This window comes from Panicum hallii, chromosome 8, assembly GCF_002211085.1.
Source record: "Panicum hallii strain FIL2 chromosome 8, PHallii_v3.1, whole genome shotgun sequence".
Lineage (NCBI taxonomy): Eukaryota > Viridiplantae > Streptophyta > Magnoliopsida > Poales > Poaceae > Panicum > Panicum hallii.
The window spans coordinates 43002523-43015140 of record NC_038049.1 but is presented as its reverse complement, the minus strand read 5'-3'; the positions used below and the strand labels follow the sequence as shown (position 1 = coordinate 43015140).

Below are 12618 nucleotides of genomic sequence, written 5' to 3'. Positions count from 1 at the left end.
GACCATGCGGGCGTGGGCCCCGCGCGCGCGCGGGCTGGGTACTTGGGCGCCTCCCCGGCCGCGCTGAGCTGGGGAGCAGCCGGGTGGGGCGCGGGGCACGAGCCGCCATGGGTGCCGCAGCTGGTGCTCAAGTGGCATGCCACTGATCGATGAATGGGTTGGAATTTCTTGGACGCACGCGCGCGCGAAAAGTTTTGAATCCTTCCTCCTCCATCCTTGGCTCGGAAAGAACGGCTGACGGACTCCGGCGCATGCAGATGCAGGCGTTCAGGTAACGCCATGCGTTGCATGGTCGCAACGAAAAGGCCGGTCGTAGTAGCAGGAACTGAAATTGGCGGCTACTACCAGCCGTGTCGCTGGAGGTTTGCGTATGCTTGGTTTTGGAGAAGCGGCATCTGCTGCATCCGTTCCAAATTGTAAATCGTTTTTTTTGTTATGTATCTGGATGTAATATATATTTAGATACGTAGTACAACGTGATGGGCTGGCAGTGGTACGTGTAGCCTGCCAGATGAGCCCCGCGCGCGCGATAGGCCCCTGCCGGTTGCCTCTGAACATGCATGCATGCATTGGCGGCAAGTTGCCAAGCGACAGCTCGATCGCAAGCTGGTTGGTGTTGCTAGCTGCTGCTGCTGCTGATCTCTCCTCTTATCTCGATCGCGCGTGGCCGGCCAGTGGCGACCACATCCCAATGTGCTACATGCTGCTAGCTGCTCCTGCGCGCGCGTGCCACAACATGTACGTACAGCTAGCTGCCTAACTTGAATGAATGTAGTAGGCATATAGACTATATATATACCGTTTTTCTTTTTGAGCAACTTGGGCTGGTGCTCTGCCTTTTCATTATAGCATAAGGAGCAAAGTATTTATGAAATATCCTATATCGTACTGTTGGAGACGCTGTAAAAGATGATATATATAGTTATGACTGATATATAGTATGATATACAATTCAAGTCACGCTTTGATGTTTCAACAATCTTAACCTTTGCATACACTGAAATATACTTGGCATATTTATTTTATCAATAGTCCCCAGAGGCGGCCAACAGAATTGGAAGCGCGAGCGAGGTTCTCTCTTCAAGGCTGATAATTAACCGGCTGATGTGTGCAAATAAAGTTAGTTGCTGCTTGCCGTGAGTGCACGTCATGATCCAAGACCACCTTTTTGGTTTTGGTTTTGGTTCGATACGTCCTAAGCCACACACCAACACCAAGCAAGCATCGTTCTCGATCGGATAAAATACCCCCGACGACGATGAATACGTGTCTCAGTTTTCTGGTGACGTGGACTGGCCGGCGATAAGCACTGATGATACATACATTATGGTAATCACCACCAACGCAAAGACATGCATCGTGAGTGGTGTGTGCCTCGTCGACCGATGCACGCCGTTCGTTCGTTAGCTAGAGGAGGGCTGCCGAGAATGCTGGGCACGTTAGCTTTCTTCCCGCTGTTAGAAACTTCCTGCTTTACTCCATGTCAAAATTCTAGATCATTTTAACTTTTCTAGATACGCACGTTTTTTTTTTTCGAGACATCATGTGCTCAAGTCGATAGAGGACGATGGACATGGATAGACTCGATCGAGGGAGACGTGACGCGTCTCTTGATTTCCGCACGCGCACTCGGAAATCAGATCGCGATGTGAGCTCGGCCCATTAACGCTAACTGAACCAGGCCCTATCGCACGCAGGGAGGCCTAGCCCATAAGAGACCCACGCAAACCGGCCCAGTTACTAAGGGCCGAAGAAATCGTTCTCTTTGGGGGAGAGAGAAATCGTTCGAGCGAGGGAGCTCTCGCGGCGCGCAGCCACACTGACTCCGGCGAGGGAGGGGCCAAAACCCTAGCTGAACCCGCACGATCCGCGCGGCAGCCGCGTCCATGGAGGTGGACCCGTCGCCGTCGCCGCCCTCGTCCCGGCCGCCGCCCCTGCCGGGCTACTTCGACCCGGAGTCCTCCGGCCGCCGGGAGGAGTACCGCCGCTACAGGTCGGGCGCTTTTCCTCTCTCCCCCTCCTCCCTCTCCTCCATTCGCGCTCCCAGTGCTGCGATTCCGGCTGGCTTTGCCGAGTAGTCGACGCGGCTGTGGTCGGCGACGATTCGGGTTCAAATGGACGGGAGGGGGGGGGGGGATAGGATGCTGGTTGATTTCGGGGGGTGTTGTGTACGTGTGCTCTGGGGGCCGCGCTTGCCAACTGGAGCTTCCAAGGGTTCGCCGGTGGTAAAACGTCTTAGTTTGCTTCGTACTGATCTCGCAGCAGCATTTCGGAACATCGTTTGGCCGTGGTTCGTGAGAACATACTAGCCTCAGCATTTTGGTTCGTACTTAGAAAGCAAAATTGGTGCCCAGGGGAAACCCAACTAGTTACTTGGTGACACAACTGAGGCATTGTGTAGTTTTATAGAGCATGGATGCCACCTGCCCACCCACCCACCCTTTGTGCTTACAAGTTCACAATGTGGAAGATGATTTTCCCTTGAACCATCATTGCAGAAAAACTAAATTTTTTCTAGTACAGGAGAAGGCTTTACTCAGAGGCTCGGTGCCCTTACTGGTTACCTATGCCCCCCCCCCAACCCCCACCCCCCCCCCCCCCCCCCCCGCCCCGCCCTGTATGTATGGCTGAAATACTTCGTATAGCTCAAATGCCACAAGAGGGTTATGGTTTATTATGAGGATATGCGAGGTAATTGTAATTTTACTGGGAGTGGTTGCTATACCAGCTAATCATGTTCCTTTCCTTTGCAATTTACAGAAAGAGGTTATCTTCTTCAAATGTCTCGCCGCTGCTGGGGAGCTCACTCTCAAAATCCTCTGAAGCAAGGCTGTTATATGATGAAGGCAGCATCCGGAGGCGGCCTAATGCTGGTTTACTCCTTGAAGACATCAAGCAGGAGGCTGAGGATTATTCCACCTTTGAAGGTTTGGATGGGTCGAGAATGTTCAGTTCAGCCAAAAGACGTGCATCGCTAGATGGTGGTTCTGCGTCAGACGCAGCTTACAGTTCTGGGAGGCAGGCGGTGAGGCAGACGCTGAAACCAGTCAAGATGGAAGATGATATGTATGTGCCACATGAAGGAGAAACATCTTTTACAATGTTTGCATCTCTCCTTGATTCTGCGATCCAAGGTTAGTGGAGTACCTGATCTAGTTAGTGATCTACTTGGAGTAGCAGCTACTATGGCATGGGCTATTGTTTTTGTTCATATGTCTTTTTAGGACGATTCCTATGTTAATAATGTCTTTATTTCCAAATCTTTATTTATACCTAGTTCTACTTTAATTGTCAACCACTATGCTTTCTGATCCATGTCATTGTTTTCTTTTTTCAGTTCATTTGACATTGGCCAATGAACAATTAATTAGACTATAGATTGCACATATTTTCAAGTAGCACAAAATGGTAGTTTATTACTGGGTGGTTGCAATTTCTGTCGTCATTTTTCTCCCTTTGTCTTGTGCATTGTAGCACATGTTATGCAATTACATGTTGTTTACCAGATGATTAATAGAACCTGCATCCTTATGTTTGCGAGGATTGGCAACCTGAATCTAGCATGTCTGTAGGTTTTAGCTTTTATTATTCTTGATTTGTATGACATAAAGTAACCACCTTTACTTCCTTCAAGATTCCAGTTCCTTGCTGATTTTATTTACAAGTACTTAATTGTGTTTGTGGTTTCTTTTTTGTTGCAGGTTTGATGCCCTTTCCAGATGTAATTCTACAGTTCGAGAGGACGTGTCGAAATGCTTCCGAGTCGATCAGGTTGTCATTGCAAACATACTATCGTCTGTTATATTTTAGTATTTTACTTCTCCCAAACTCTTAGAAGTGACTCTTTGCCTCTTAAAGTTTAACTGTTACATAGTTAAATATTGTTCCCATCATTCCAACATCGGTGAAAACCATTCATTTCTCCAAGTACTTTAGTGTTGAATCTTGACAATGAAGATTCAAAAAAATATTGTGTATTGTTTCAGTTAAACCCGTTATGGTTAAGAAGAAATTAATAGATATTTTTTCATGACTAAAATTAAAAGATTCAAGGAAAGGAAAACATGTTGTAGGATGCTTGTTTCTTTTATTTTTGTTTGTATTTAATAGTTTGGGATCACATCATGAAAATTTGTCACACAAAAGTCAGTCAGCTCAAACTTTCTTAATCGTGAGTTGGGAACATGAAGAAAAAAGTGGCTGGAAAACGATTTCACTTTCTATCGATGTAGTATACAAAGCCTTTCTTTTTTTATTTTTCTGTTGACTCTTTACGGGTAACCATCTCGCATGAAGATCTATAGAGTTCAAGTCCATCATTCTATTTGTGCAAGGCACTGAAATATACCTCAGCTTCAGGTGCTTTGTATCTCTGGTCAAGAGTTGGCAAGAGATACCAATATTTCTGACCACCGAGCATAGCTTTTACCATGTTCCTCCCCTGTATACTTTTGCCATCCATTTCTTTACAACTAAGTTGAATAGCCTCTCACAGAATGAATGCAGCTCTTTTCCTTTTTTTTTCCAAATAAAGAACGAAGCTGCTATTGTCAAGGGATGATTGGATGCCTGTATTATAGCTTAGATACTACCTTTGGAATATCTGTGTAATACTTTCAAATTTCAGATCTGCTGCCACTGGAAAGCTTCGGGTGGTGGAAGATAAACTTATGCAGCAAAAGGCACAACTTTTACTGGATGAAGCTGCTTCCTGGTCGCTTCTTTGGTACCTCTATGGCAAAGGTAATAGTTTCGATGTGGATACTTAAATGTATCATTTTTCTAACATTTTCATTTGCAGTATCATAGACTGTAAATGAATACTTTTTGAGTAACCACTTATAGTATCTTCTTGAAAATTTCATATGCTTCATAACAGGAAATGAGGATCTTTCCGGAGAGCTTTTTGTGGTACGATGCATATAAAGTTATAGTTACCAATGGATTCTAGTCCTTTTTCATTTGCAGTTTTTGTCCTCAGATGTTGTCTACCTAAAATTGGTTTTTGCACTATATTTGTAAACAGTCACCAACTACATCCCATCAGGAGGCTTGCCGCCTTGTTGCAGCAGATCTTACAGCGCAACTGTGTCTGCGGATCGTACTTTGGCTTGAAGGTCTTGCTTCTGAAGCTCTTGATTTGGAGAAGAAGGCAAGAGTACCATGTTTTTTTTTGTTGTTGCAAAATGACTTTAATATCATCCATTTTGTGTTCTGTATCTTGTGGTATTCTGTAGTTACATATGATTGACATAGAATGGAGGAACCTTTTACTAATATAAATCATAGAATTTCCATGCCAAGTGAGTGAAATGAGTAGCAATCTATATTTACACGCATGAAGTCTTGTATAGTGTTAGAATTTAAGTATCGAGATACAACATAACCATCATATATCCATGGTTCATTCGTAATGATTTGCCCTACCCTTTTTAATTAAATTATTTCTTTACCATTGGGAGTGTTTTGGTATTAGCCATTAGATGGTCAATTTATATTCGTGAGCAAATTGATAAGATGGCATCTGTTAATGGTTGTGCTTATTTATGTCATACACTCATATAGGTGAGAGGGTCTCATGTTGGTTCATATCTACCAAGTTCTGGTGTTTGGCACCGTACACAGAGGTACCTCAAAAGAAACAATAATGATTCTACTATAGTGAAGCATGTGGACTTTGATGCTCCAACTCGTGAAGCAGCCCAACTTCTTCCCGATGATAAGGTAGGCTATTGCCACCCATTCCAAATGTAGTGTGAAGATCCTCTCACAGAGGGGCTAATGTTTATGCTGCATATAATCTTTTATGCTAATGTTGGAAATGTGCATTATGGTTGGTTTCATTTGACCTTTCTGGCACCATCCTTTCCTTGTTTTAGCAAAACCTTACTTGGATATCCCTGGTTGATCTCGCCTTTTTGAAACATTATTCACTGAACTAAAGCAAAAACATTGGCCTAACGACACTATATAGAAAACATTGCTTATTTTCTGAGGTCCTTTTTGTTTAGCGTCTCAGGTCTAGTCATAGTAATTTGCGTTGTCTTTTGTCTACAAGCAGAAGCAAGATGAATTGCTTCTAGAAGATATCTGGACTCTTTTAAGAGCGGGAAGATTAGAAGAGGCATCTGAGTTGTGCCGTTCTGCTGGCCAGGTAGATCAGTCAGTGCAGACTATGTATTCTTATTATGTCATCTCTACCTATTTTTGTGATGCCTGACTCTTGAGTATATTTTCAGGCATGGAGAGCTGCCACTCTTTCTCCTTTTGGTGGCATTGATATGTTTCCTTCCCTGGATGCATTGCTCAAGAATGGAATGTCCAGAACACTACAAGCCATTGAATTGGAAAGTGGCATTGGACGGCAGTGGCGTCTTTGGAAATGGGCATCATATTGTGCTTCAGAGGTGAACTCTATTCATCTTCAGAGTATGCTTTCTGTTATTTTTCATGTAGTGCTGTGCATGTTAAACAACTGGTCTGCTTTATTCTTTAAATTTGCTGCTTTTCCACACTCACTCAGAATTGATGGTACTATTTCAGAAAATTGCTGAACAAGATGGTGGCCGTTATGAGATGGCTGTATATGCTTTACAGTGCAGTAATTTAAAGCGTGTGTTGCCAATCTGTACTGACTGGGAGGTATGTTCTTGATTTAATGTTATACTTTTCTTTGACTGCTGGTGTGTGATACATCTTTTTATTCTCTTTCCTAGTCAGCTTGTTGGGCAATGGCTAGATCCTGGCTGGATGTTCAAGTGGATCTAGAATTATCTCAGTACCAAACCAGTAGACCAGATGAAAAACAGCTTGATGATGATATGAATGGAGCCCAAAGTTCAGTTGGTCCAGAAAGTTGGCCGTACCATGTTCTTGATCAACAACCTCGTGATATCACCGCACTTCTGCAGAAACTCCACTCAAGGTATTAAAATTATTTAGCACTCCCTATCCGTGTTTACCTACTTATATGTTATTGATCGCTCATGTGATACAGTGACTTTGTTCATGAAACTGTGTCTCGAGCATGCCGGGAGCAGCATCGACAAATCGAGGTAATATTTATTTCCAAGGATGGAAACTACCTGTGTTCTTGTGCATCTTGCATTGTATATAAGCTTGTCTAATAGGAATTACTGAATTGAACCTGACGAATTATTCCACATGTTAGCATTGGAATTGGGTTAATTATGATGCGCTGTTCTGACAAGATGCCACATTTTGTCCTACATTTATCTAGGTCTTCTATTAAAAACATCTACACATGTGTGGTTCCAAGCATTTGAATGTATTTGTTTCCTCTTTTCCCTCTTTGAAATTTCTAGGTTGTAATTCTTTTCTATCTCAGTAACTTTAGGAAACCACATTTCAGTGAAAGAGCCCTCTAATTAAAATTGATAAACTATTATCCAATTGAAGCTGCAGCCCCCTAGTTTTCTAATTGCAGATGAATCTCATGAGTGGAAATATAGCTCATCTTCTTGACCTTCTGTGGTCATGGTTGTCCCCTGCTGAAGAGGACCAAAATATTGCAAGGTAGGGTCTTTGTGACTTTGTTGTGATGACCCTAAATACTTAATCTGTTTATTGCATGAAATTTGAATAACCTCTGTTTTTTTAGGCCCCTTGATGACCCAGAGATGATACGTTTCGGGGCACATGTTGTTCTTGTACTGAGATACATTTTCAGTGATGAAATGGAAGACGAGTTGGAGGAAAAGCTGGTTACTGTCGGTGATCTCATCATCAACTTGTAAGTATTATTGATGAAGTACTAATCTTGGCGTTGTATGAGATCCATTTTTGTCTAACTTCTTGGGCCTTAATCAAGTAATATTTCTGGTCCTTCATATCCATTTGGTTGATTTCAAATTTCAGTTGTGTTTGGTGGTAGTATAACATAATAATTTCCATAAGACAGAGTTTGCATAAGTAGCATGAATTTCCAACAGATCTACCAAGGGCTTAATCCTTTACCTCTACTGTTGTCTTATCTAAAGATTAAACTGAGCCTTTTTTTTTTGAATCTTACGTTCTCCCATAATCCAAATGTTGTGTGTACCTTCTCTTCGTGTTTAATTTATCATCGTAACAGCAAAAATTCAATGACTTCAGGTATGTGAGGTATTTGTTCTCAGAGGATCAAGAGGAGTTGGTTGGAGTATATGCTTCTCAGCTTCAACGTGACCTTTGCATTAATTTGTTCGTGGAAATGATGGAATTAAGGTTAAATAGCAGGTATTGTTATCATATGTTTATCTGTCTAATTGTCTGCAGTTTAGTATCTGTGTATATCATTATTATTTTTGGTTGTTCATTGTCAGACATAATTATGCAGACACATGTTATATGAGTATTATTTTCGGTTGTTCAATCTTTTTTTTTATGGTTGTTGAGAAGTCATCGGGCAGCATTTGATGTATGAGTTCAGCAATTTTCAATGAATTCATTTTACAAGCTCACATTTTTTTTTTCTGGCAACAGTTTGCATACTATGTACAAGCTCTTCCTCTCTGCTGTGGAGTATCTGCCATTCTCATCTGGAGATGTATCCAAAGCTTGTTTCGAAGAGATCATTGAGAGGTTTGTTGATCCTGGGGATATATGTTGCAATGAAATTCACCAAGCCTCATATTTTTTATCATTCTCGTAGATATGTTCAAACAATTTTTTAAGTTCAATGCAGGGTGCTTTCAAGATCTCGTCAAACAAAACCCAGCAAGTATGATGAGGATTTCTCTGATGTTGCACATCAACATCACTTGCAGTCACTTCAAAAGGCAATGGTTATTCAGTGGCTTTGTTTCACACCACCACCCTCGATTCCAGACTTTCAAATGATAACTGGGAAGCTTCTGATTCGGGCATTGATGCATAGGTAATTGATTCTATTTGTTGTTGTGCAAGTGAAACTTGAAATCTTCTCTTTTTCATGCTATTACTATGTTTATTTTTGCAAATGTATATGCAAAATAGTTTCATTTTATTTTCTAAAACTTTGTTGTCATGGAACTTATGTTTGATTTCTTTATCCATCAGCAATACACTATTTAGAGAGTTTTCCCTGATATCGATGAGGAGAGTCCCTGAACTACCAGCAGGGCCGCACAAGTTGCTTGCCATCCTAGCTGAACCATTAAAGCAAAAGGAAAATTTAATTTCGCTGGAAGATCAGGAGGTATCTGATAACTTACAGGAGTTTGAAGATTGGGTAAGACTCTATTTTACATCTTGATGTGCATCCTATCTTTATGCTAAATATTGAGTAAAATACACTGCTGGTACTCGAACTTGGCTCGGGGTGTCATCCCGGTCCCCAAACTTTCAAAGTGCACATTTAGGTCCTCAAACTTGCTAGTCGTATCACGTGAAGTCCAAATCATCATTTTTAAGTTATAAAGTGGAGGTGTTCAACTTATGTGGAGCTTACATGTGGGTCTAAATTTTATTTTTGAAATTTTCTGCTCAACTCTTATATTTTCTAATTTTTTCCAAAATTTTGTTTCAAAACTTTATGCCGAATATTTTCTTTCCCAATATTCCCTCCAAATTTTGTCCTTTTTATTTTCTTTTTTTTTTGACAAGTTTGATCATATGAGTTTCTTGGTTTACAATTTTTTTATACAGATCTTTTGTATTTGAATATATTTATACAATTGGTATGAATTATTTTAGTGCATATATAATTTTTATTTGAACAAATTATATAACTTTCAGTTTAGCTTAAACAACTATGATTTGGACCTCACATGATATGATTAGCAAGTTTATGGATCTGAATGTGCATTTTGAAAATTTAGGGACCGGGATGACACCCCGAGCCAAGTTCAAGGACCAGCGGTGCATTTTACTCCTAAATATTTTTATTTCTATGTATATGCGTGAGTCTTGATCAAATATACTCTTTTGTTTGGTTGAACAGCATGAATATTACTCCCTTGATGCGACTTACCGGAACTGGCTTAAAGTTGAGATGCAGAATGCTGCTGTTTCTCCTGACATGCTTTCAGCAGAGGAAAATGATCAAGCTGTTGCTGCAGCAAAAGAAACACTGGAATTGGCATTCTTGTTATTAAAGAGTAAGTTTATAAATGGTTGTATTATGTGGTGTGTCAGTGTGAAAATATATATCTTGTGCTGCAAAATTTCTGATAGTATATGTAAGTATTCGACTTCGTTTTCCCTGTTTTTGATGTTCTTTTCTGTTGCAATCAGAAGATGAAAGACCATGGTTGGATGCTGTCGAGAGCAGTCCATTTGAACCCTCAGAGCCTATTTTCCTTGAGTTGCATGCATCTGCAATGCTCTGCCTACCTTCTGGAGAATGCATGTTACCAGATGCAACATCATGCACAGCTTTGACTAGTGCACTATATTCAACTGCCAGTGAAGAGGATGTGCTGCATCGCCAGTTGAAGGTTGGGTCCATTCCCTCCAGATTTTGTGCTTCCAGCATAAACAAGTGAAGCCTAGCTTGTTGCTTGTTAGTCAATCTAAATAGCTATAGTGCACAATAAGAACTGTTTGAGGACAACTTTGACTTTCAGCTTCCAGTAATTCTAGTTCTGAAAATATAACCCGTTGAACAGGTAGACGTGCAGGTCTCATCAAGAGACCCTTGCTGTATTGAGGTTGCTCTTCGCTGCCTAGCAGCAGAAGGTGATGGATATGGGCTTCATGAAGCCAGTGATGGAGGCCTTCTTGCTGCAATCATGGCAGCTGGTTTTAAAGGTATCTTCACTAAAGAAGTGAGACCGTGATTGGAAATATTTTACGCAGCAGTTGTAAATGATCTGTTGTGGCAGGTGAACTCAGTCGATTTCAACCTGGAGTTTCGATGGCGATTTCACGGCTTGATGCTTGGTTCTCTGATGGGAATGGCTCTGTGGAAAGCACTGCTGCATACATAATTCGAGGGCTGTGTCGAAGATGCTGCCTACCTGAAACGATTCTACGATCCATGCAGGTGATCTAGGAAATCAATTCGACAAGCTACTGCATTTCACTACCAATAAATGGCTGTTAATATGCTTCTTTAGTAAATGATACATCAATCTTGGTTGCTTACATTTTGCAGGCATGTATCTCGCTCTCGGCAGCAGGTGATTCTCTAGATGATTGTGATAAACTTATTGAGTTGGTTGGTTCGTCTGAATCTAGAATGCTGCATTTGTTCAGCCAGCAACAGTTGCAGGTTTAATTTTGTGACCTTTGGTTTATTCGTCCAGCATGTGCTTAGTTTCTTTTTTGTGGTATGTTGACGAAATTGCTTTTCAATATTTGTTAGGAATTCCTGATTTTCGAGAGGGAATGCTTGATATCTAAAATGGAGCTTGAGGAGGAGCAGCAGTTATCTTCTGATGGCTAAGTCTTTCATGTTCTCAGGTGCGAATCACAGTGGTAGTCTTCTCCAGTTTGCAAGGAAAACAATAAAATCAATGCTGTGCAAATATATAATTTTGTACTCGTGATTAGGAGGGTAAACTGGACCGCATGATGCTCCAAGCAATACTTGGTTCAGGCGATTAGAGGAATTAGCTCAATAAAATAAACTGATACCAAATGTTCGATTGCAAGGCTTTTTCTTCCTTTATTTCCACATATTTGCTTGTGTAGCCGTGCTGTAACCAGTCGCCTTTTCTGTCTATGTACTGCTTTCAACTGGTGCTCATCCTACTGCTGCAGTAGATTCATGTCATTCTCATTGTTTTTCTTATGAATGCAGAGGATCACTCCCAAATCACGGGCGTCTTTGATGACTGGCGAATCACTTTCAGAATCACCCACGCATTTGGACATCGTGGTGTCAAGATTGAGGAACACTGAAGAGCCTGTTGTAATGTACTGCGATGCCATTAGAGAAAGGCTGGGGATACTTTGAAATTCAGTGTATAGGTGCTCAGTAACATCATGGATAGTAAAACCGTCCCACTTTAGCCCCCATTATCTGTAAGAGAATGCACATTTTGTTGGCAAATGCGGTACAAGAGGCAGCTGCATATACCCAACATGGTTAATGAAAGACTGATTTTTTTCTCCCTTGTTTGGTGAAAGTCTGTTGAAATATATGCTCTGCTCTTATGTACCATGTGATCTGTCCTCGTTATTCAGTATACCCGTTTGTCTCCCCTGTTTCCCAACTTATACGTGTCCATATTACTGCATATATATTTGAGAAAATTCCCTATTTGACACTGAGAAAATGAGCCATTTGTTTCTTGACACTGGAAAAATTTTCGTTTTCTATTTGGCACCGACTTCAACTTTCATTTCCAAATTGACATTCCGTCATCCATTCATCGTTAAATGCCATGCGAAAAGACCATTTTGCCCTTCCTAGACGTGGGCCCCACCGCTTCTACAAAGCTGATGCGATCACTGAAATTTGCGTGTGCATTGTAGAATACGGGGAAGGCGGTCAAGTTTTTCCATGTGCGGACACATGCAGCTTCGGAATTTTCACCCTTGTTTACAGGCATGTTCAGAGAGCGGTTGACCTTGCAGAAGCATGCTGCTGAGAACATGTTCCCAGGAATCCCAATGCAGATTGTTGATCCAGTCATACTCTCTGGAGAAGGAGCCTGTGCATGTAACTTTCAGAGTGGACGAAATGCAATG

At 41.6% G+C, this 12618-nt stretch overlaps 1 protein-coding gene across 2 annotated transcripts; it reads left to right on the top strand.

The window, feature by feature from the left end:
* The first annotated feature begins 1782 nt into the window (after positions 1–1782).
* LOC112902791 (nuclear pore complex protein NUP107) lies at positions 1783–12039 on the top strand. 2 transcript variants are annotated; one of them, XM_025971968.1, is made up of 25 exons: positions 1783–1993; positions 2761–3134; positions 3702–3771; positions 4628–4743; positions 4880–4911; positions 5027–5152; positions 5566–5724; positions 6062–6154; positions 6240–6407; positions 6544–6642; positions 6717–6925; positions 6998–7055; positions 7448–7536; positions 7622–7753; positions 8116–8238; positions 8485–8583; positions 8687–8878; positions 9040–9211; positions 9923–10079; positions 10219–10418; positions 10590–10731; positions 10806–10966; positions 11078–11194; positions 11288–11385; positions 11726–12039. In XM_025971968.1, exons 1-24 carry the CDS (start codon positions 1887–1889, stop codon positions 11366–11368), a joined length of 3276 nt encoding a protein of 1091 aa, XP_025827753.1. In that variant the 5' UTR covers positions 1783–1886; the 3' UTR covers positions 11369–11385; positions 11726–12039. The 2 variants fall into 2 exon arrangements, with proteins under 2 accessions (XP_025827753.1, XP_025827752.1); XM_025971967.1 differs by having other exon boundaries at positions 1784–1993; positions 10216–10418.
* The last annotated feature ends 579 nt before the right edge of the window (positions 12040–12618 follow it).